At 45.0% G+C, this 24,923-nt stretch overlaps 1 protein-coding gene and 1 long non-coding RNA gene across 2 annotated transcripts in view; one reads left to right on the forward strand and one right to left on the reverse strand.

The window, feature by feature from the left end:
• LOC143936056 (uncharacterized) overlaps positions 1-24,923 on the reverse strand; it is a 68,531-nt gene that overhangs the window by 21,467 nt on the left and 22,141 nt on the right. Inside the window, exons 3-7 of the mRNA XM_077460366.1 lie at positions 15,514-15,626; positions 12,167-12,330; positions 6,549-6,708; positions 4,985-5,143; positions 1,631-1,812 (exon numbers count right to left, since the gene is read on the reverse strand). Of these exons, the coding sequence (XP_077316492.1) occupies positions 1,631-1,812; positions 4,985-5,143; positions 6,549-6,708; positions 12,167-12,330; positions 15,514-15,626 (778 nt within the window). The remainder of the gene's footprint in view (positions 1-1,630; positions 1,813-4,984; positions 5,144-6,548; positions 6,709-12,166; positions 12,331-15,513; positions 15,627-24,923) is intronic.
• The window catches only part of LOC143936058 (uncharacterized), a 53,611-nt gene that overhangs the window by 8,281 nt on the left and 20,407 nt on the right, over positions 1-24,923 (forward strand). Inside the window, exon 3 of the long non-coding RNA XR_013263607.1 lies at positions 2,549-2,695. This is a non-coding gene — a long non-coding RNA (uncharacterized LOC143936058). The remainder of the gene's footprint in view (positions 1-2,548; positions 2,696-24,923) is intronic.

Raw genomic sequence — 24,923 nt, forward strand, 5'->3', positions numbered from 1 at the left:
TCATTTTGTATCTGCATGCAGCTCATAGCTTGTACTATCAGAAGGAATAATTCTGACTCTGCTTTTTGCTACTGCTTGCCACGAATGACCGCACCCTACTAGACAGCCAAATGTAACATAGGGGATATAATCGGCGACATCACTGATTAAATTTGTTCATGACCATAGTGACGCCACCCAGAATAACCTAGCTCTTTGTTTACATCAGAATCGGGCGTATTGACATGTTTTCTTTCAGAGTGCATCGTTCTTCATCATTAAAGTGGATGTAAACCCACTCTCATTCTTTCTAAACTACTGCAATATTGGTTATCTAGAAGGATATACATGCCTCCTGCATGTATACTTATCTGTCAAATGTCTCCCCTCTGCCTGCTATAAGACCCGAAAAACTGCAGATTTTGTGGGTGGGTCTGTTTTCCAGGGCTCAGTGGGTGGAGTCGTGATGTCAGTAGACTCCCCGCCCACCTCTACACTCCCCTTATCAACATGCATTTTCTCCTGTGTATTTCTTACACTGAACTTCTGCTATGATCACTAACATCCAGTCAAAAGCCAGAAAAGTCACCACATTACTTCAGAATGCCAAATCATGCTGAGGTGTGGAACAGCCAATCCTTGCAGAGCAGCAGAAGAAAGGAGTGGGGAGAATTAAAAAATAATGCGTGTCTCTTAGGCTAGTGCATGAGATATGTAAATCACCTGTCACTCACAGCAAGGGGGAGGATTTGACAAGGTTTTCTCTGTTTGTCAAGATTTATCTCACTGAACAATAAGAGGATTGCTCAGAGCTGGATTAACTCTTTTGTGGAAAGACTGGGCTCAAATGATAGAAAATCTTATACTCTACATTATGACATAAAAAAAAAAAAAATAATAATTTCGGGTTTACATCCACTTTAATGTGGATCTATTTTAATAAAGGACTTGTCAAATTATGTCTGCATGTTTAGTTCATTTATATTTTTTTGTAAATGAGTAGGGTTAGTCATTCATTAATTTTCTTTTTTGCAGGGATCTTCCAGATTACAATAAGCCACCCGCCTGCTGATCCCCACAACCACCATGCCAGGGTTGTAGGGAAGACGTACCTGTTCCCATCATCATGGGGATAAAGTGCTTTGCTAGGGGGGGACCCCTTGGCAAGGTACGTTTCCCATGTTGAGGGCATGTGGCCTGGTATAGTTCAAGGGGGCTAAATGCTGGTCCCCGCTTTCCTGGCCAGCCAAACTGCGTTGTTGTATGTATCAGCCCCATTCCCTACTCCTTTGCTTACAACAAGTGGATTCCCATTGCCAGTTGAATGGGCCGGGCAGAAATATGTCATTGGTTGCTTAATTTTTCACTGCCCTCTGCAACCGGAGGTTTGGTTGATCGTCAGACTCCGAACATGTAACTTTTCTGTAGATCCTAGTCAGAACTAAAAATGCAATCTAAAATATATATCTTTTTTTTTATGACGTTAGGCTACTTTGCACAAATGTAACTGTTTCGCTGAAAAAAAACGATTTAGTCGTTAACAGAATGTGTTGGGAATTAGGACATCAAAGTTCATTTTTGAAGCTAAAAAAATCAATATGGTGTCAGAGGGTCATTCTTTTTGTTTTAAGAATTTCTGCTTAATTCAAACCTTCATCTGGACAGAAAGTCCAAACTGGGATATTTTGCAAAGTAGATTGTTGCCAACCAGGATATTTTGACCATGCAAGTCCAGATAGCACACACGTTTCACTTCAAGGTAGGCCATTGCGTCTGCCACTTGGTGCGCAATATACACGAGCTCCGCTTCCTCTAAATGAAGTCCTTCTTGACCTGTAGAAAGATGAGCAGACAATATAAATATGCAGACCTTTGCTTGTCTTTAAGCATCAAAAACAAGTGGAATGTAAAAAAGTTTTCCTTTGCAACACCTGACCACTAACACAACCCTTATATCCACTCTGGGTCAGCCTGAGCTTCAGATGGAGGAATCTCCCACTACTGCTAATGTATTGTATCTAATTGGAGGCACCTGATATTCAGCAGACAGCTTTTTGTTGGACTCTTTTAATTCCTTATTTGGGGGATGTTGGGCAGGAGTGCCAACAGTGCCACCCACATAGCGAATTATGGCCAGTTCCATAATAAGAACTGCACAATGTCCGTACCCAGCTTTACAATTTCACCCTTCCTTCATCCAAGCCTTAACCCAACCAAAAACCTTAAACTTCTCTCAGTATTTAAAGTGTAACTTCACTTTTGTTGAGAAAAAAAATATTTCCTCTGGGTGATCAATGTACATTGCAAGGATTTTAACAAATGTCATAGCAGATTCCTAACTTTTTATGTCCTGAAGAAACAGCTGTCTGTTCCACTATGCCCTTAAACAAATTCCTGAATCTGGTTCTTTATAATCATCTGGTGCATGTGCAGTGTTTTAATGAGAAGTGAGTGTCTGCATGCCTTTAGAATTACAAAATGACTTGTTTGACATTTGTACAGTATATGCTACATTATTCATTTTTATTTTTTTTATGAAAGTGGAATGCCCCTTTAATCTTCCCTGCAGTAAACACCAGTGACCTAAGACCTGCAGGAAGAAGCAAGGGGTTCAGGAGGGAAAGTAATCTGAGACTTCTGGAAGTGTCGGATGAAGAGGATTCCCTGAGCACTGTAGCTCTTATAGCTAGCGACGATCTACAACATGGTTGAACAAGTACGTACAAATTCTCTTTTTTATGGGGTACAATTTTTTCCAGTATTTAATTTTGTACCAAGGCCTCTTTATTGTGAACCGATGATTTGCCCATGGAGGGTAAAGCTCACTTAAAGTAGAACTATGGGCAAAACTTTTTTTTTCCATTTTGGATAGAGCAATGTCAGATTTTTTATTTATTTTTTTCCATTTGCAATCCTATGCATTAAGGTGAAAAAACTTCTGACACTGACCAGCCCCCCCCCCCCCCGTTTTACGCAAGCCCGTTCATTCCCACAGCAGAGACATGCTCTACCTCTCTGCCCATTGTCTCGGCTCTTGATTGGATAGATTGATAGCAACTCAGTCATTGGCTCACGCTGCTGTCAATCAAATCCAATGATGCGGGGGGTGGGGCCGAGTCCGGCATTCTGTGTCTATGGACACAAATACTCGGGAGCGCGCCCGCATGGTAACCCCCAGAGAGATTGCTTCTCCTAGGGGGTCTCCCGATGCAGGAAAGAGCCGTGAGCACCATTGGGGGACCCCAGAAGACAAGGGGTCAGACTGCACAGTGGCGGTAAGTATGATATGTATGTTATTTAAAGAATCAACGAGGGCTTACAACCTCTTTAAAGAGATGTATTCCTCCAAGGAGTCAGAAATCTTTTGGTTGACCTTCGGGTTGCTTAAAAAAGAATTTAAAGACTTCCTACCATCTCGTGGTCTCATGTATAGTGATGTGAATGAAGTCATTAGAGAGCAATGGTCTGAAAATGTATAAAGTAGTGGCATGTAGCAAAGTGTAAATGATTCAGTCTCGTCACATTAAAAGATATAATAAAATATTTACAAAAATGTGAGGGTTGTACTCACTTTTGTGAGATACTGTATATAGTCCTATTATAGACTTAAATATCCATAAACTGCTTCATCACATGAATCATAAACTTCAGTGATACGTGACACCACCTCCACCACCAGGTGAATTGCCCACTCACCTTAGGGGTTGACCCCACTGGGTCTAGTCGTGCCTTTAAGATAATAGATCTTAGATGTGCCTGGCAGGACTGTGTTGTTGTGTTTGGTCTCTTTAAAACTTCTTGGATAGAAATCACTGGCTCCTCTCTGTATTGTCTAAGAGCAAAAGAAAGGCTTTCATTGCGCAAAATTGAAAGAAGTCACGTGATCTGTGACGCAACACGTCGGGAGGAGTCGGAGGCGTCACTAAAGGCATGACTAGACCCAGTGGGGTCATCCCGTAAGGTGAGCGCCGCGGGCAATTCACCTGGTGGTGGAGGTGGTGTCACATATCACTGAAGTTTGATTCATCATTTTAAGTCTATAATAGGACTATATATATATATATATATATATATATATATATATATATATATATGGGGCTTCATATATAAATTTTATTTTATTGACAATATCAATCACACATCACGGTTGGTTTATCACTTGTGCTTGTTTCATGCTGCATTCTATATATGATTAATTGTCACAGCATTTTTGGAATAAGCACATCATTCCCCAAAACCGCTTACTTGAAGGAAGACAACTCCACTTTCTTTAAAACCTGGTACCAATAATTGCTACACAAGCTAATAAGTACTTAATGCCGCGTACACACGACTGGACTTTTTGGACGGACTAGGTCTGAGGGTCTTCCCGACGGACTTTCGGTGGAGTTCCGGCAGACTTTCCGAATGAACGGACTTGGCCACACACAATCACACCAAAGTCTGACGGATTTGAACGTGATGACGTACAACCGGACTAGAATAAGGAAGTTCATAGTCAGTAGCCAATAGCTGCCCTAGCGTCGGTTTTTGTCCGTCGGACTAGCATACACACAAACGTATTTCTCAATAGGAACTGGGTCCGGCGGAGTTCAGGCCGGAAAATTTGAAACATGTTCTATTTCTAAAGTCCGTCAGATTTTTGGACAGCAAAGGTCCAATGGAGCCCACACACGATCGAATTGTCCGACGGAACAAATCCGTCAGACCTTTGCTGTCGGAAAAGTCCGGTCGTGTGTACGCGGCATTATTGTTTTTAAGAAAAGTCCTTCAACCTCAGTCTGTAGTCTTAATGGTGTTCTAAAGGTCTCTTCTTTGCAAACGTGGCATCTTTACACTGTAACACCTCCAGGAATCTCATTTCCTGTTTGTACGATTGGCTCACTGCCTTTCTCAGACGTCTGCATAGAGCATAAAGTCAAATGACAGTCATTCCCCATCCCCCCCCCCGGCAGTAGCAGAAATCAACAGTTCTAAGATACTTTCAAAGGGTTGTTTTACTGACCGCTCAAAAAGGTCCGAAGGTCTCCTTTCTCTGTGAACTCTGTGACAATGTAGACGGGGTCCTGTGCGGTACACAATGCGTGCAGTTTGGCGATATTCCTGTGATTTAGTGTTTTTTGAATCTCAATTCCACTCATAAAGTTGTTCCGTTTAAAAAACTCTGTAGGGTGAGATGGAGAACAGGATAGTGGAATGACAATAGGATCTGAGCAGACTCTTGTAAGACAACCCCATTCTGAGCCACCTGGTCCCCTTTATCATAAACTACCCATGGCTGGATTAAAACAATTAGCCCACCAAAAGTAATGTTTCCCATAGGCTTGAATAGAACCATTCACTGATTCTCAGTATACAAATCATTATTACAACCAACAATCATTCAGCCCAGCCTTCTTAGTTTGAATGTGATTGGTGATGCATGAAGTCGGTTTCAGGAAGTACACTCCCTATATCCTCTTCTTAACCCTGTGAGATGGCCTGTGTTCTGCAACTCAGATAAAGGTAATAGCATACCTCCCAACTTTTTGAGATGGGAATGAGGGACACCTAGCAGAAAAAGTATGCCGGCATAGGGCACACCCCTTGCCACGCCCCCTTAAAGGAGAATTGTACAAAAAAACAAGATTGGTTAAACCCACAAGTGCTTTTTTTTATCACTGCTATTCCTTTATATTGTTTTTTGAAGTTTACAAATGCAGCAATTTAGAAATCAGATGAAAGGTTTAGCACTAGAAAACAAATTTTTTTATATATAAAAAGTGCATTTTATATATAACCAGGGGCGGACTGACCATTCGGGGACTCTGGCACTGCCCGATGGCCCTATGCCACTAAGGGGCCCCATCAGGGTTGCCAGGCAGCCTCAATAAAACCAGGGACAGTATGTAAAAATCTGTGTTTAAAAAAAAAAAAATCCCAAGATTATAGCTGCCACGCCTCTCCAGTACCTTTTTAGTGTGTGTATGTGTATTCTGTGTGTGTATACTGTGTGTGTGTATATTGTGTGTCTGTGTGTGTATACTGTATGTGTGTGTATACTGTGTGGCGCCATAATCTATTGCCTGGGGTCCCCATAATCTCCTATTGCCTGGAGGCCCCATAATCTTCTCCTATTGCCCGGGGGCCCCATAATCTCCTATTGCCCGGGGGCCCCATGAGTTGTCAGTCCACCTCTGTATATAACTATATAGATCAGACCAAAATGAGGGACAAATGAGGAATGAGGGACATTGCTCCAAATCAGGGACAGGCCCTCGAGATCAAGAACAGTTGGGAGCTATGGTAGTAGGAATGCACTCTTGACTTTAGCACATCTGGTGTTTGCTGGATAGAATCAATGACTTTAGGTGAGTGTTTCTCAACTCCAGTCCTCAAGGCGCCCCCACAGGTCATGTTTTCAGGCTTTCCATTATTTTGCACAGGTGATTTGATCAGTTTCACCGCCTTAGTAATTACCACAGCTGTTTCATCTCAGGGAAATCCTGAAAACATGACCTGTTGGGGCGCCGTGAGGACTGGAGTTGAGAAACACTGCTTTAGGTTGCCAACACCAGCTATTCACAAACCTTCAGATATGGTCTGGATGAGGACGTTCTTCCCTCCTTCTGCCCAGTTTCCCTCCCAGAGGCAGATCTCGGAAGCCCCTATCTTATTGCTTCTGACTTTTGTCACCAATGTGAAATCTGACGAGGGTTGTTCCCAGGTGTCCTCAATGCAGCTGTTAACCTACCAAGACAAAACACCTGTCATCAGTAAACTTCAAGATGTACGTCAACAATAGGCTTCTCTTATTTGCTCCCTTTTAAATATACCATTTAAATCATTTTGTTTCATCTTTGTGATACATACAAAAAATGCCCGTTGATCCTGGTGGAAAACTTGTGAGCTGATAACTTCCCGTAGTAAGCTGGCGACGCTGCACTTGATTCTCAAACATTGTTACCACCCTTCCCTGATCTACCCTAGACTAGAGAGCTGGGGATGAGTGACCTGCCCTGCTGGGGGTGGTTTGAGCAGGGTTCGATTCGATGAACTTCTGAGTAATTCAGATGCCAAGCTTGAACCCTACTGAAATGAATAGGAACTGAATTTATCAACTTATAAGAATTTGTTATAACAACCTATAAAAATGCAAATTTTCTGGGGTAATAGGCATGGGGATGTCAGAAATAGCACAGGGGGTGGGCACTGCCCTGGAGATCATGCATTTGTACAAAAAAAAAAATCTAGAAAAAATTCCATTTCGCAAGAAGCAGTGAATTTTATTAAGCACTTAAAGGGGTTGTAAAGGTTTGTTTTTTATTTTCTAAATAGGTTCCTTTAAGCTAGTGCATTTGCAAATGTTTTTTTTCTTTGTTTTCTTTGTCTGAATTTCTCACTTCCTGTTCCTCCTCAGTAAGCTGTTCTGGCTGACTAAACACCGCTCGGATGATGGTGTGAAGTTTACTGAGGAGAAACAGGAAGTGAGAAATTCAAAGGAAGAAAAACATTTAGAAGGGAAATCGAAGGAAAAAGTAAGTGAGCCAACAATGCACTAGTTTAAAGGAACCTATTTAGAAAATAAAAAACAAAGCTTTACAACCCCTTTAACCACTTGCAGACTGCCCACCGTACATATACTGCGATAGGGTGGCCGTTCTGTGCCAGATCACGTACCTAGTACTCAAGCTGACACTTCCGAATCTGGGGCATGTGTGTCCTGCCGGGAACCCACTCCCACTGTGATCACACACACAGCGGAAGCCCAGCGACGGGTACTGTGGACTCGATGTCTGTCAGCACCCGCTGATTACGCAGGACACAGGCAGAACGGCGATCTACCTATGTAAACATGGCAGATTGTCATTCTGTCAGAAGGGAAGGTATTGATCCTGTGTTCCTGCAAAGCAGAGACAAGGATTCATGTCTTCCCTAAGTCAAAGCACCTCTGACCTTTCAGTGCGTTAGCACAACCTAGGCACACAGTTAAGCCTTTGATCGCCCCTGAATTTAACCCCTTCCCAGACAGTGCCATTGGTACAGAGACGGCGCATATTTTTTTTAGCACTGATCACTGTATTAGTGTCACAGGTGTCCGTTCTGTCCACTGCAATATCATAGTCCCGCCATTACTAGTAAATAACTAAAAATAAATACAACAATCCCATAGTTTATAGACACGATAACTTTTGCACAAACCAATCAATATACGCTTTTTGGGATTTTTCTTTTTTTTGTTTACTAAAAACATGTAGCAGAATACATATTGGCCTAAATTGATAAAGACATTTTTTTTATTTTCAGAAAGTAAAAAATATTGTTTTTTCAAAATTGTCGGCCTTTTTTTGTTTATAGTGCAAAAAAAAAAAACCCCACAGAGGTGATCAAATATCACCAAAAGAAATCTCTATTTGTGGATAGAATGGACGTCAATTTTATTTGGGTGAAACATTGCACGACCGCGCAATTGTCAGTTAAAGTAACGCAGTGCTGTATCACAAAAAAATGGCCTGATCATGAAGAGGGACAAATCTTCCAGAGGTCAAGAAGTGGTTAAAGAATAAGTCAACCTTTTAACAAAAAATAATAAATGCATTTATTAGTTTTTGTTTCTGGAGCCTCTAAAGCATCAGCAGATCGCTGGTGCCATGCAGGTCTCCTGCAGATCTATCAGTGTGCCCATATATCCGCTACGGGGAAGCAGATACAACCTGACAGGTAGAGAGAATGAACTATCACAGCGCTCAACATCAGCAGGGTAGTTCATTGAAAACTACAAGCCAACAGCCACAAAGGCTGCCGGAGCTTGTAGTTTTCCATTTACAGAGCTCTGTGAATGAGTGATGTGACAGCTAGTGGGGGGAGGTGGGATCTTCGCTAGCTGTCGGATCGGGGAATCGGGGGGTTGCAGAGGCCATTCCCTGAATATGTTATTAAAAATCCTTTTAAAGAGGAAGTAAACTTCCTCTGCAACCTTTTACCTATAGGTAAGCCTATAATAAGGCTTACCCAGGGCTTTTTTTCTCAGAGAATAGGTGGAGGAACTCCCCCTTTCCCAGTCACCCCTTGTCTCCACCCCAACCCACCTCCGAGCCCTATTCCTTGGTTCCACCCCCTACCCACCTCCCCAGTACCACTCGTTTTAAAGAATACAGAACCACATATAATTTTGTGGTGCTCAGTAATTTGTATGGAATTTGGTAATGATAGCAAGAAAAGCAGTAAAATAGATGCCATGCAGCCAGTAACAATTAGGCCCTAAGCCAGAAGCACTCGATCCCCCTACCAACAATTGTCCATACGCAACAAAATGTCCCCCCTACTAACAATAGACTATCGGCAGCAACAATAGATCTTCCCGCAGCCAGCATCAATAGACTCTGTCAGCAAACAACAATAGATCTCTCCCAGAAACATCTCACCCCCCCCCCCCAGCAATGTAAGTCCCACCCTCAGTAACAATAGGTCTCCCACCAGCAACATTAGATCTCCTCAGCAACAATAGACCCCCCTGCAAAAAATAGACCCTCTCCAACTAGAATAAATCCCCCAATCAATAGACCCCAACTTTTCTTGCCATTACATACAGTCAGTGCTGGAGGTGCCGGAACTGCATTCCCCCACGTTCCCGCTGAAACAAAGCCCTGGGCTTACCTATAGGTATTGAAAATATCTCCTAAACCCATACAGTTTAGGAGATATCTCCAGTGCATGCAGCCAGTGACATCACTGGCGCATGCGTTCTGAAGGAACGGCCCGCGGGTGTAATTCCATCTGAGCCTGTGCCGTGAACGGTGGCTCCGGCATGCATGCGCAGGAGTGACATCATCCCAGCTCCGGCCAGTCACAACCCGGAAAAAGCCCTGAGAAAGATGTCGGCCGTGACAGCGGTGTGCGGGGACTGCTGCTACATGGCTGGGGGGGTGTCCTAATCCTGCCTGTGATGGGGCACACCTCTGTGAGGTACAGAATGTGCTGCAGCAGTACTGACATTTAAAAAGGAAAAAGTGTTTAAAATTGCCAGCAAATGATAACGTTCCCTTTCCAGCTTTAAAAAAAAAGCCCATCCAAGGGCCTGTTATTTTGAGGGGGTGGGGGTCTGTGTGCTGTTTTTTTTCGGCAACACCTGGCTCAACAAAGGTTGGTTTCCCAATTAATTTTTGTCAGAGGAGGTGGGCCAAAAATTGTCAGCAAAACAGCACCTACATTTAATCCTATGCAGGCACTGTTCAGGTATTCAGTCATCCACAGGTCCCAGCTGTCTGAATACAAGAATCAACCGGGTAAGGTTCTTTCTTCTGTGCTGGTTACTATGGATGGTAAAATCCAGGGCTTTTTTTCAGCGGGAACGTGGAGGAACGCAGTTCCGGCACCTCCAGCATTGAATGTATGTAATGGCAAGGGGTCTGTATTGAAGTGTTGTAATATTGTTGCTGGTTGCTGGGGGTTCTCTTGTTGCAGGGGTGTCTATTGTGGCCAGTGGGGATCTAATGTTTCTGGGAGGGTCTTGGGTTGCTGGGGATGGGGGGGGGGGGGTCAGTTGCTGCTGGGAGTGATCTACTGTTGAGGGAGGGGTCTATTGATGCTGGCTTCTGGGGGATCTATTGTTACTGGCAGGGGTCTATTGCTGCTGGTTGGGGGCTGTTGTTGCTGGCTGCAGGGGATATATTTTATTGTTATTATCACATTCTGTACAATTTACTTTTTACTTAGCAAGGGAGGGTGTATTCTCTGAGATAAAAAGCTCTGGTAAAATCTATGGTTCATAGCCAGCTTAACTCTCCAGTTTCTACCTTCGATAACAATTTTGAGTGCTCTGACCCTGATAATGAGGAGCAAGTGCACAGACATGACATCTAAAATTCACATTTCTGCAGGCGTACCTTCCGGTTACTGGTCCCTGAGTACAATTTAATGAAGAACTTCAGCGAAGATGTCTGTATTTAAAATCTACTTGCTTCCTAATAGTTAACTTTCATTCCCTGCAAAGGCAAAGCATAATGGACTACTATGCATCGCATAGTAGCCCATTATGTGTCACTTACCTGACACAGGAGCCAGCGAAGTCACCGCTGTCCCCTGTAGTCCGCCGCATCCATCTTGTTGGTGGGGTCTCGCAGCTCCGCTGCTGTCATTCGGCGAAGCCGCGATGACGTCACTCCCGCGCATGCGCACGGGAGCCGAGAGGCGCGGTATTGCGCGGCATCTTCGTTATCGAGGATGCCACGCTCAGTGCGCCTGCGCGTTGCTGTCTACGCCGCATGCGCCGTAGACAGCGGTGCCTGTCTTCGGGCAAATATCTCCTAAACCGTATAGGTTTGGGAGATATTTCTTGGACCTACAGGTAAGCCTTAATCTAGGCTTACCTGTAGGTCAAAGTGGTTTGTAAGGGTTTACAACCACTTTAAGTGTAATCCGTTTTGAGTGCCAATAGTAAAGCTATCTCCACACCCTGGCGCTACAACAGGAGAAGCAGCCACACTCCACACCTCCCCTCCTCCTGTCCATTCACAGAATAACTTTTATTTTGTGAATATGTTTACAGAAAACAGAGCATTCTGTGACTGATCAGGAGGAGAGGAGGGGCGGGCAAATGATAGGACAGCTACCTTGCATGGCGGATCTCCACCAGCCACCATACCAGGCTTTCTGCAATTTGGCTACACCTACCTCAGTTTTCCCAAGCGTGATATGACATTCTGTTGGAGCATGCCATTCTCATACATGTGGTGTTTATATATGGTGACTATTTATGTCTAGCACCCTTATTCATGAAGAAGGAATAGACCATTTTTCTGAAACGCATTGGGTCCAGCTGTGAACACCTTGCATCACTTGGGGCGCCTCTGTGCTCTAGCACATTCGATGATCTGGGTGCTCTTTTCTTACATACCATCATGCTGTATATGTTTTTATTATGTGATGTGTATTCGCCCTCCTTGGCATATGCCTTTTTAGAATTGTAAGCCAATAAAACTTTGTTATTTTGTTATACCTTCACTTACTCCCTTAGTCTGCCTGTAAAGTCCTCATTGGGGTAATTATTCGTTCCATTTGGACAGCTACCATGTAGGAAACCCGAATGTCTTCTGACAGAGCACTGGAAATATAGCAATGGCTATACTATCAGTGCTCAATAAAACGCTAAATTGTTTAATGAGGTTGTGCTTATGTGTAACAGACTATTTTTTCAAATATCTCTTACGTTAAGAAATGGTGTGAGCGGTAGGCAGTCATGATCTTTTAGGTGATAGCGGTAATAGTGGACCAGATCGTGGATGCAGGTAAAGAATCTTTCTTCAAAGATGTAGACTTTTCCTGAATCTTCTTTCTTGATCTTGTAATGGAGGACCTCTTTGTTCCTTCGTACTGGAGGGAAGAGAGGTGGATGTAAGACTTGACCTCTTGTAGCTGAGCATGTCCCAGTTAAGTAGGCCTAACACAATTTGAGTAGGGAAGAATTAACATTTTTGTCAAATGATTTTTTTTTCTTTCCGGTCAATGGCCCCATTAGGAAGATTTAGCCTCACTTCTTGTCCTGGTGACACCTATACTAGAAATAAGGGAAGCCTTTGTTACTGGTAGAGGAAGTTCAAACCCTTCTGCACTCCACTGAAAGCCATTGTTTCCAATTTTTAGGGACTCTTTAACCACTTGCCGTTCGTCCCGCTGTCAAATGACGGGTGGGCTGTGTTGCACTTGTTCTGGGACGATGTCCCAGAAAGGCCGCTGTCACGTGCCTGCGGGGGCATGCAGCGCAATGAACGCAGCCGCGCCGTGTTGCTAGGACATGGCGCAACCCCAATCTTTGTAAAGAGTCAAATCCGCATGATACCAATTACTGATACCTATCGCCTATGAAGAGGGGTGGTTTGGGAGGTGGCGGGGGTTGTTGTTTGGGAGCCGGAGGTTGGCAGGGTGGGAGGCGAGCGGACTAAAGGCATGGTACAGGAGACAGTCAGAGACTGCAGGCATGGTACAGGAGACACTCAGGAACTAAAGGCATGGTACAGGAGACAGTCAGAGACTGCAGGCATGGTACAGGAGACACTCAGGAACTAAAGGCATGGTACAGGAGACAGTCAGAGACTGCAGGCATGGTACAGGAGACAGTCAGAGACTGCAGGCATGGTACAGGAGACAGTCAGGGACTGCAGGCATGGTACAGGAGACAGTCAGGGACTGCAGCCATGGTACAGGAGACAGTCGGAGACTGCAGCCATGGTACAGGAGACAGTCGGAGACTGCAGCCATGGTACAGGAGACAGTCGGAGACTGCAGCCATGGTACAGGAGACTGTCGGAGACTGCAGCCATGGTACAGGAGACAGTCGGAGACTGCAGCCATGGTACAGGAGACAGTCGTAGACTGCAGCCATGGTACAGGAGACAGTCGGAGACTGCAGCCATGGTACAGGAGACAGTCGGAGACTGCAGCCATGGTACAGGAGACAGTCGGAGACTGCAGCCATGGTACAGGAGACAGTCGGAGACTGCAGCCATGGTACAGGAGACAGTCGGAGACTGCAGCCATGGTACAGGAGACAGTCGGAGACTGCAGCCATGGTACAGGAGACAGTCGGAGACTGCAGCCATGGTACAGGAGACAGTCGGAGACTGCAGCCATGGTACAGGAGACAGTCGGAGACTGCAGGCATGGTACAGGAGACAGTCAGGGACTAAAGACATGGTACAGGAGACAGAGACTGCAGACATGGTACAGAAGACAGTCGGAGACTACAGGCATGGTACAGGAGACAGTGAGAGACTGCAGGCATGGTACAGGAGATAGTCAGACTGCAGGCATGGTACTGGAGACAGTCACGGACTGAAGGCACAGTACAGGGAGAGAGCCCCGCTGCTCAGTAAAACAGGATACCACCTGCACAGTGTCTTCATACAGAGCCCCCCTGTTCTCTGCCTTAGCATCCAGCCAGGGAGAGCCCGGATCCAGTGCTCTGCGTGGTGGGAAGTCAGAACTGGAGGAGGGAGGTGTGCAGCAAAGAAACAACGCTTGTAGGCTGTTAGGATGGGCAGGCCTGCATCTAGTGATGCCAATGGGAGGAGGAGGCGGGGAAGGCACTGTCTGGAGGGGAGGAGGAGGTGATCTGCTCCCAAGCATTTCATCTCCAAATACGGAAAGGTTTCTTCACAGTAAGAGCTGTGAAAATGTGGAATAGACTCCCTCCAGAGGTGGTTCTGTCCAGCTCAGTAGATTAATTTAAGAAAGGCCTGGATTATTTCCTAAATGTACATATTATAACTGGGTACTGACATTTATTGGTAAAGTTGATCCGGGGAAAATCCGATTGCCTCTAGGGGGATCAGGAAGGAATTTTTTCCCTGCTGTAGCAAATTGGATCATGCTTTGCTGAGATTTTTTTCCTTCCTCTGGATTAACTGTGGGTATAGGATTGTGTATATGGGATTGTATGACTTATTTTTTATTTTTTTATTGGTTGAACAATATGGACTCTTATTCAGCCATGTGACTGTAATTTTTAAATCTCATTAAAAACAGCTAAAAATAACTGTCACTTTATTGAAAATAAGTGTCCTAATCCTTACGTGTTAGCTTTGTGAATTAAGTCTATTGAATGTTTAACCCCTTCTCGACCAGCTGCCGCATTTTTACTGCGGCATGTTGGCTCTCCTGGGCGAAACAACGTTACCATATGTCTGTTTGCCTTTTGACCACTATGGGCCGATGTGCGTGCCTGGTGACCACTGGGCACCTGCGATCGCTCCACACAGAGACAGAACAGAACAGTGCTGTCAGAGGTGAGCAGAGCGATCTGTTGTTCATACTAAGTATGAACAACAATTGCTCTCCTCACTCAGGCAGTCCCATCCCCCACAGTTAGAATCACTCCCTAGGACACACAATTAACCCCTTGATAGCCCCCTACTGTTAACCCCTTTCCTGCCATTGACATTTACACAGTAATCAGTGCAATTTTATAGCATTGATCGCTGTATAAATGGCAATGGTCCCAAAAATGTTCCAAAAGTGTCCGATGTGCCCACCATAATGTCACAGTCCAGATAAAAATTGCTGATCACCGCCATTAATAGTAAAAAAAATAATAATAATAATGCCATAAATCTATCCCCTATTTTGTAGATGCTATAACTTTTGCGCAAACCAATCAATATACGCTTATTGTGATTTTTATTACCAAAAATATGTAGAATACATATCGGCCTAAACTGAGGGAAAAAAATCGCTTTTTAAAAAAAAAATTGTGGATATTTATTATAGCAAAAAGATCAAAATATTGTGTTTTTTTTTTTTTCAAAATTGACGCTTTTTCTTGTTTATAGCGCAAAAAAAAACATAGAGATGATCAAATACCACAAAAGAAAGCTCTATTTGTGGGAAAAAAGCCACGCCAATTTTGTTTGGGTACAACGTCGCACAATCATGCAATTATCAGTTAAAATGACTCAGTGCCGTATCTAAAAAAATGGCCTGGTCATTGAGCAGCCAAATCTTCCGGGGCTGAAGTCGTTAAAAAATCAGTCTGTTCCCTCTTTAAGCATCTTTACTCACCTGAAAGACAATATCCTGAGTCTTTGCTGGGTCGGACTAGGAAAGAACCATCTATGTTTTGTTCGGATAGGAGAAGGATCTCCGCCTTTGCGCCATCTATTTCAGTAAACCAGCTAGGAGGACAAAAATGAAATTAGCTGAAGCAAACCAACAGGAAACCAAATTTATATATTGGAACCGTCCAGTTGAATGTGATGAATTATTTGGAGTTTACAATTTGTTAGTACAGTTTGTCAGCACATTTAGGCCTTGTTTAGACTTGTGGTTGGGGGTGGTAAAAACACACCCTCAACCACCCCTCCATGGCATTAAATCGAATGGGTCTGTAACAAAACGTCCCACACTCCGCTTGAGTGCTTTCCTCATATACCACTTGCTTCCAGTCTGAATATAGATATCAGATATTCCAACCGCTGACAACCACAAACAAGACAATACTTGTTTGGTTGCTCACCATGAACTGTTTATTAGAACAAGAATACAGTCTTATATCCAGTTAAAGAGGAGGTTCCCCCCTTCTGCTCATATTACTCTAACACTACACTTGTGACCAGAAACATAAATTAACATGAGCTAATTAATGAATTCCTTAAAGCAGCCAATGTGACTCCGTGCCCACCTGGCCATTGTTGTGATTAATCAGGATTTCACTACAGGTCAGGCTTGTTGTCACTGAGCTTCACAGAGTAGATTATACATTATCAGAAGTATAAACACAGGACTCCTTCTCACAATAGCAGGAGCTCCAGTAGGAGTCGGCCCGTCTCCTACATTGTACAGAGGAGGCCATCTATTTCAGTAAACCAGCTAGGAGGATAAAAATGAAATTAGCTGAAACAAACCATTAGGAAACCAAATCTATATATATTGAAACCGTCCAGTTGAATGTGATGAATTATTGGGAATTTACAATTTGTTAGTACAGTTTGTCAGCACATTTAGGCCTTGTTTAGACTTGTGGTTGGGGGTAGTAAAAACACACCCTCAACCACCCCCCCCATGGCATTCAATCAAATGGGTTTGTAACAAATGTCCCACACTCCGCTTGAGTGCTTTCGTCATATACCGCTTCCTTCCAGTCTGAATATAGATATCAGATATTCCAACCGCTGACAACCACAAACAAGACAATACTTGTATGGTTGCTCACCATGAACTGTTTATTAGAACAAGAATACAGTCTTATATACAGTTGAAGAGGAGGTTCCCCCCTCCTGCTTATATTACTCTAACAATACACCTGTAAGCAGAAACATAAATTAACATGAGCTAATTAATCCCTTAATCACAACATAAGTATAAACACAGGACACCTTCTCACAATGGTAGGAGCTCCAGTAGGAGTTGGCCCTTCTCCTACATTGTACAGAGGCCAATGTGCTCTTTCAATTAACATGTTGAGTTCAGAATAAAACAAACCAAGAATAGCCTTTATATATATATATATATATATATATATATATATATATATATATATATATATATATATATATATATATATATATCCTGGAAGATATTGTGGATAAATATTACTGTCCCATTTTAAGTAATCCAAGCCATATTTTCTCAGTCACCCTAATGTACACAGGGTGAATTAGACATAGGAGGTGCATTGGGAGCTGAAACAAGGGTTTCCCAACCTTTCCAAGGGGTTCTGGGTTCCGTGGGCCCTCCTGTCACAGGGTCCATGCTGCAACCACCCCACAGCCTCTGCTATTGTGGAAAGGAAATACAAAAAGCTGCGCCAACAGGGAAATAATTTATACCTAACTACCCAGAGTGAATTTTTTTTTAAAGATTATAAATGGTTGATACATTCAAAATAAAAAAATAAAAAATGACAATTAATATGATTTCTTAATTAGAGCGTTCATAAAAAAAGTCCATAAACAATCCAAAGTCACGATCCTTTATGAGGACACCACGGTGATTACACATACACGAGATGCGCAGAAGTGCCCGTCACCATAAAGTGAGTGCGCTTACCAGATGGAAGCTTAATTAAAGCATTGTAAGTAAATCCTCAGTCTCCTCAATATACTCCTCCTTATAGTGGATCAGCTGACCGTAGTGAAAAGCAACATTCGCATATAAACATCTCATTCCACGATCCCAAAAAATACTATCAATGGCTCCAGGGAAGAAAGGGAAACCAGCATAGTGTAACACCGTTTGGAAATTTTATTAGAGCAAAAAGATAGTGCACTTACATAAGCATCGATTCAGATACAAAGTGCAGAGTAGAACATACAAAGCCGTCCGGCATTCGGGAGCCCGTCCTCCCCTTCTACAACGTGATGGCGTCACTGCGTGCGACGCACCACCTTTTATACCAGAACTGAAACCAGACCTCGTTCTGGTATAAAAGGTGGTGCGTCGCTGCGCTGCCTGTTCCCCATTGACAACGTCATTTATGACGAAACGCGTCTGGAAAGGCACGCAGTGACGCCATCACGTTGTAGAAGGGGAGGACGGGCTCCCGAATGCCGGACGGCTTTGTATGTTCTACTCTGCACTTTGTATCTGAATCGATGCTTATGTAAGTGCACTATCTTTTTGCTCTAATAAAATTTCCAAACGGTGTTACACTATGCTGGTTTCCCTTTCTTCCCTGGAGCCATTGATAGTATTTTTTGGGATCGTGGAATGAGATGTTTATATGCGAATGTTGCTTTTCACTACGGTCAGCTGATCCACTATAAGGAGGAGTATATTGAGGAGACTGAGGATTTACTTACAACGCTTTAATTAAGCTTCCATCTGGTAAGCGCACTCACTCTATGGTGACGGGCACTTGTGCGCATCTCGTGTATGTGTAATCACCGTGGTGTCCTCATAAAGGATCGTGACTTTGGATTGTTTATGGACTTTTTTTATGAACTCTCTAATTAACAAATCATATTAATTGTCATTTTTTATTTTTTAATTTTGAATGTATCAACCATTTATAATCTTTAAAAAAAATGTCACTCTGGGTAGTTAGGTATAAATTATTTCCCTGTTGGCGCAGCTTTTTGTATTTCCTTATTGTTAGGTGTGTGTATCTCACTTACTGCTGCTGCCTTTTTTATAGATTATTGCACCCTTTTGTTGTTTCACTCAAGAGCAGTTTATTTTTCCTTTCTGCTATTGTGGCACAGTTGTGTGGGCTCTTAGTGGTAATACTGGCGGTGAAGAGGCAGCATAATGCCTTTTCATCACCTGTTAACCATCTTCTTAAAAGTGATCCACAGCAGATCACTCTATCGAGGGTGACGCCAGTGTAAAGAGCCCTAAATTAGAAACAATTTGTCAAGGAAGAAATGGCGCCCAAGACATATAGTGGAGATCTGTTCCATTAACTTTCCACAAGTTACCCATCATTCTATTATCTTCTAAGAGGAGAATTGTTCTACTATCTCCCAAGAGAACATGTTTCATGATGTAAAAAAGCTAGGACAAGTTAGCATTAGCTGTTTGGGCTACAATCAGCCTAAGGGCCCATATTGGCGGGCTTCAGCTTAAGAAATTTCTGAGATCATCCAGAATTCTTTGACAGATGCATAAAAAAAATCACACACAGATCCTGTGCGGTAGGAAAAGGTGTAACATTAATTTAAAGAAAAAAAGCAACCTTGCACCTATGACTGCTGCAAAAGAAGACCGTCTCTGATGTTCTTAATGATAATGCTGAGCGAACCTCTAAAGGGATGCAGGCTCTGTCAGGATGGGGTCCAGAAAGCAAGCAACATGCTTTGAGGGTATTCCCAGGACTGTGGGCAATCTAAAACTGACGCTGGGGGAACTGACAAACTGTCACTGACATCACCACTGACATTAATTAATACAGTGATCAGTGCTAATTAGTGATGGCCGAACGGTTCGCCCGGCGGTCGTTTCGCGGCGAATTTCCGACTTTCGCCGTCCGCGGGTTCGAACGCCTTTTTCCGTCGTTCGCCCCGGCGGACTTACGTGTTTAATGTATACAAGAACTTTAACCTTTCGTGACACGTTTATCATGTGTTACAGGACAACCAATTGAGACATGACAGCTCATGGACACTTGGACATTCCCCCTAACCTATAAATACACCCGATCCGGTGGCCATTTTACATTCTTTCTTCTGTCACTGTAGGGAAAGGATCCTGTGTGGAGTAGGGACAGAGAAAACGCTAGCTATTTGGTACACAAAAGTTCTTTTCAGGACTGGTATAGGTGTTAGGTCAGCAGCCTGAGTTTCTTTTGTCAGTTTAGATAAAGGGACAGAGCGCTGTATGCTGCTATTTTAGGGACAGCTCAGCCAGATTAGTCTTTCTTCATCATCATCATCATCATCATCATTAGCTGTTACTATCAGGTCCACAAAAGAGCTGTTCCAGCTAATCGTTCCAGCCTACTCTTTTTTGCCAATTTGTATAGGGACAGGCAGGAAGCAGTGTGTCAGGCAGTGAGGATAATTTTAAAGACTTGCTGTTACTATTAGTTCCACAAAGGTTCTTTTCAGGACTGGTATCAGTGGTACGGTAATAGGCTTGTACACGTATAATATTCTTTCTTCCAAATATAGAAAGAATATTATACTTGACTGCTGCCCTTCTGCTGCAGTCTGCTAATCATTCACAACTCACTTGTTCCACAAAGCTCTTTATCAGGACTGGTAACTTGGTCTGTCTAGGGTGCTACGGTACATAGGCTTGGGTGCGGTACAGTCTGCTGTTCTGTAAGGACCGCTATCGGTCCACAATACATAGGGTTGCCGTGCACTACTGCTGACCGCTGCCCTATACTGCAGCAGTCCTTCATTGGTATAGGGACTGACGTACAGTCTGCTAATCACTAACACACAACCTGCTTGGTCCACAAAAGTTCTTATAAGGACTGGTAACTTGGTATAGGGTGCTACGGTACATAGGCCTGAGTGCGTTACAGTCTGCTGTTCTGTAAGGACCGCTATCGGTCCACAATACATAGGGTTGCCGTGCACTACTGCTGACCGCTGCCCTATACTGCAGCAGTCCTTCAGCGGTATAGGGACTGACGCACAGTCTGCTAAACACTAACACACAACCTGCTTGGTCCACAAAAGTTTTTATAAGGACTGGTAACTTGGTATAGGGTGCTACGGTACATAGGCCTGAGTGCAGTACAGTCTGCTGTTCTGTAAGGACCGCTATCGGTCCACAATACATAGGGTTGCCGTGCACTACTGCTGACCGCTGCCCTATACTGCAGCAGTCCTTCATTGGTATAGGGACTGACGTACAGTCTGCTAATCACTAACACACAACCTGCTTGGTCCACAAAAGTTCTTATAAGGACTGGTAACTTGGTATAGGGTGCTACGGTACATAGGCCTGAGTGCGTTACAGTCTGCTGTTCTGTAAGGACCGCTATCGGTCCACAATACATAGGGTTGCCGTGCACTACTGCTGACCGCTGCCCTATACTGCAGCAGTCCTTCATTGGTATAGGGACTGACGTACAGTCTGCTAATCACTAACACACAACCTGCTTGTTCCACAAAAGTTCTTATAAGGACTGGTAACTTGGTATAGGGTGCTACGGTACATAGGCTTGAGTGCGGTACAGTCTGCTGTTCTGTAAGGACCGCTATCGGTCCACAATAGATAGGGTTGACGTGCACCACTGCTGACCGCTGCCCTATACTGCAGCAGTCCTTCAGCGGTATAGGGACTGACGTACAGTCTGCTAAACACTAATACACAACCTGCTTGGTCCACAAAAGTTCTTATAAGGACTGGTAACTTGGTATAGGGTGCTACGGTACATAGGCTTGAGTGCGGTACAGTCTGCTGTTCTGTAAGGACCGCTATCGGTCCACAATAGATAGGGTTGACGTGCACCACTGCTGACCGCTGCCCTATACTGCAGCAGTCCTTCAGCGGTATAGGGACTGACGCACAGTCTGCTAAACACTAACACACAACCTGCTTGGTCCACAAAAGTTTTTATAAGGACTGGTAACTTGGTATAGGGTGCTACGGTACATAGGCCTGAGTGCGTTACAGTCTGCTGTTCTGTAAGGACCGCTATCGGTCCACAATACATAGGGTTGCCGTGCACTACTGCTGACCGCTGCCCTATACTGCAGCAGTCCTTCATTGGTATAGGGACTGACGTACAGTCTGCTAATCACTAACACACAACCTGCTTGTTCCACAAAAGTTCTTATAAGGACTGGTAACTTGGTATAGGGTGCTACGGTACATAGGCTTGAGTGCGGTACAGTCTGCTGTTCTGTAAGGACCGCTATCGGTCCACAATAGATAGGGTTGACGTGCACCACTGCTGACCGCTGCCCTATACTGCAGCAGTCCTTCAGCGGTATAGGGACTGACGTACAGTCTGCTAAACACTAATACACAACCTGCTTGGTCCACAAAAGTTCTTATAAGGACTGGTAACTTGGTATAGGGTGCTACGGTACATAGGCTTGAGTGCGGTACAGTCTGCTGTTCTGTAAGGACCGCTATCGGTCCACAATAGATAGGGTTGACGTGCACCACTGCTGACCGCTGCCCTATACTGCAGCAGTCCTTCAGCGGTATAGGGACTGACGTACAGTCTGCTAAACACTAATACACAACCTGCTTGGTCCACAAAAGTTCTTATAAGGACTGGTAACTTGGTATAGGGTGCTACGGTACATAGGCTTGAGTGCGGTACAGTCTGCTGTTCTGTAAGGACCGCTATAGGTCCACAATAGATAGGGTTGACGTGCACCACTGCTGACCGCTCACCTATACTGCAGCAGTCCTTCAGCGGTATAGGGACTAAGAGTTTTGTCACAGGGTCATTTAAAAAATGACATGCAGAGGAAGAGGCAGGCCCTTCCGCAGGGGTGGTAGGGGTAGGGCAGGAGCAACAGGCTTGAGCCAAAGTGGGAAGTTGCAGAAGGTGCGTTCAATTACTTTAAAGGATGCACCAGACTTGGTTGAGTGGCTCGCTCAGCCTTACTCTTCTGCACCCTCCTCATCCTCTCGATCTGCACCCTCTTCTTCACTCTCTGCTATGTGCACCCCCAAAGACACTACCACCAACAACACGACCACCACCACCACCACCACATACCTTCCGCTTGAGTCACTGGAATTATTTTCCGATCCATATCAAGAGGACATTTCTGATGCGCAGCCACTCTTGGTATTGGATCAGGAAGAGGAGGTAGCAACAAGCGCTACTCAGCAGTCTGACGCCAGTACCCAGATCAGCCCAAGGAGGAGGTTGGTCCCCGGTGTTGCTGCCTACTCTACTTATAGCGGTGGGGAAGGTGACGTTGATGATGACGTGTCTAGTGATGTCACGTGGGTGCCCACAAGAGAGGAAGAGGAGGGGAGTTCAGAGGGAGATATGGACCAGCAGATAGGGAGGAGAAGCAGCAATGACTTACATTGCACAGCAGGGACAAAGCAGACTGCAAATGTATCAGGAGCGAGTCATCGACCATGTACGGTCACATCTGGCGCTCCCAGGACACCGGCACATGGCTCCGCAGTGTGGGCTTTTTTTAACGTGTCCGCTGCTGACAATAGCGTTGCCATCTGCAATCTTTGCAGTCAACGCGTTAGTCGCGGTAAGCCCAATACTCACCTAGGGACGACCGCCTTAAGAAGGCACATGAGCAGCCATCACCGAGCCCAGTGGGAGCAACGGAACACACAAAGCCACACTGCAGGCTCTCACCGTCCAGCCTCGTCTTCTACTTCTCCTTCTCCTCTCTCCTCACAATTGTCCTCCACTCCACCTTCCATCACGCCAAGCTCACATTTTTCTGCAAAAAGGCAGGCTTCCGTGGGCCTAATGTTTGAGCGTAAAAAAATGATGACGCCGGATAACCCTCTTGCCCAACGGTTGGCGGCTGGCTTGTCAGAACTCATAGCCCGCCAACTACTGCCATATAAACTGGTGGACTCGGAGGCCTTTCGCAAATTTGTGGCCATTGGAACACCACAATGGAAGGTCCCAGGAAGGAAGTATTTCTCAGAGAAGGGCATCCCAGAGCTATATGGCCATGTTCAGCGGCAAGTGAATGTATCTCTGGCACACAGTGTCGGTGCCAAGATACATCTGACCACAGACACGTGGTCTAGCAAACACGGGCAGGGAAGGTATATCAGTTTTACTGCCCACTGGGTGAACCTTCTGACGGCCGTCAAGCATGTAACCCGTGGCACCCGTGTAGATTTGGTTTTACCGCCACGGATTGCATGCAGGCCTGACTCTTCTTCTCCTCCTCCTACTCCATCCTCCTCCCTCTCCTCCTCAGCTGCCTCCTCCTTTTCCGCTGCTAGCGTCTCTTCCACTGCACCGCCCAAGCTCCCCAGAACCTATTCCACATGCCAGGTGAGACGTTGCCATGCCGTGCTGCGTCTGTTGTGCCTGGAAGCAAAGAGCCACACTGGCCCGGCACTCCTTTCAGCTTTGCGTTCACAGGCAGATGAGTGGCTAACACCGCTCAATTTGACAGTTGGTAAAGTGGTGTGTGACAACGGTGCCAATCTGCTTAGCGCATTGAAACAGGGCAAAATCACGCACGTGCCGTGCATGGCACACGTCTTAAACTTGGTCGTGCAGCGATTCCTTGTCAAATACCCTGGGGTCCAGGACATCTTGCGGCAGGCAAGGAAAATCTCGGCCCATTTCAGAAGATCTTACACGGCCATGGCTCGCCTTGCTGACATTCAGCGGCGACACCATCTGCCGGTCAGACGTCTTATTTGCGATTGCCCGACGCGATGGAACTCAACCTTCTATATGCTTGATAGGCTGCTCCAGCAGAAACGTGCAGTTAACGTCTACCTGTATGAACTCTGCGAAAGAAACGGTTCTGGGGAGCTGGGTTTTTTTTCACCGCGCCAGTGGCTGCTCATGCGCGACACATGCAGACTTCTGCGGCCATTTGAGGAGATCACCAAACTGGTCAGTCGCAGCCATGGCGCCATCAGTGACATGGTACCTTATGCCTTCTTTCTGGAGCGTGCATTGCGTCGTGTCATTGATCAGGCTGTGGAGGAGCAGGAGCGGGAAGATGAGGAAGTCGCAATGCTGGATGAATTCCCAGGGGGGGCTACTCTATCTGAGACAAGTCAACAACAGGAGTCTGATGAGGAGTCAGAGGAGGATGGTGCCGGGGCGGATGAGCAGGAGCAAGAAGAGCATGCTTTAAACCTTTCTGGGATCCCTGTTGTGCGAGGATGGGGAGAGGAGAATGAAGAGGACGACATTATCCTGGATGATGAGCAGGAGCCAGGCCACCACACCGCTTCCACTTTAGTGCAAATGGGGGCCTTCATGCTCCAGTGTTTTAATAGGGACCCCCGTATAAAAAGCATGAGGGTCAAGGACCAGTACTGGGTGGCAACGTACTTAGACCCCCGGTACAAACACAAAATGGCGGAAATGTTACCGC

Source organism: Lithobates pipiens, unplaced genomic scaffold, assembly GCF_037356315.1.
Source record: "Lithobates pipiens isolate NorthernLeopardFrog02 unplaced genomic scaffold, aLitPip1_a1.2 Scaffold_28, whole genome shotgun sequence".
NCBI classification, from domain to species: Eukaryota; Metazoa; Chordata; class Amphibia; order Anura; family Ranidae; genus Lithobates; species Lithobates pipiens.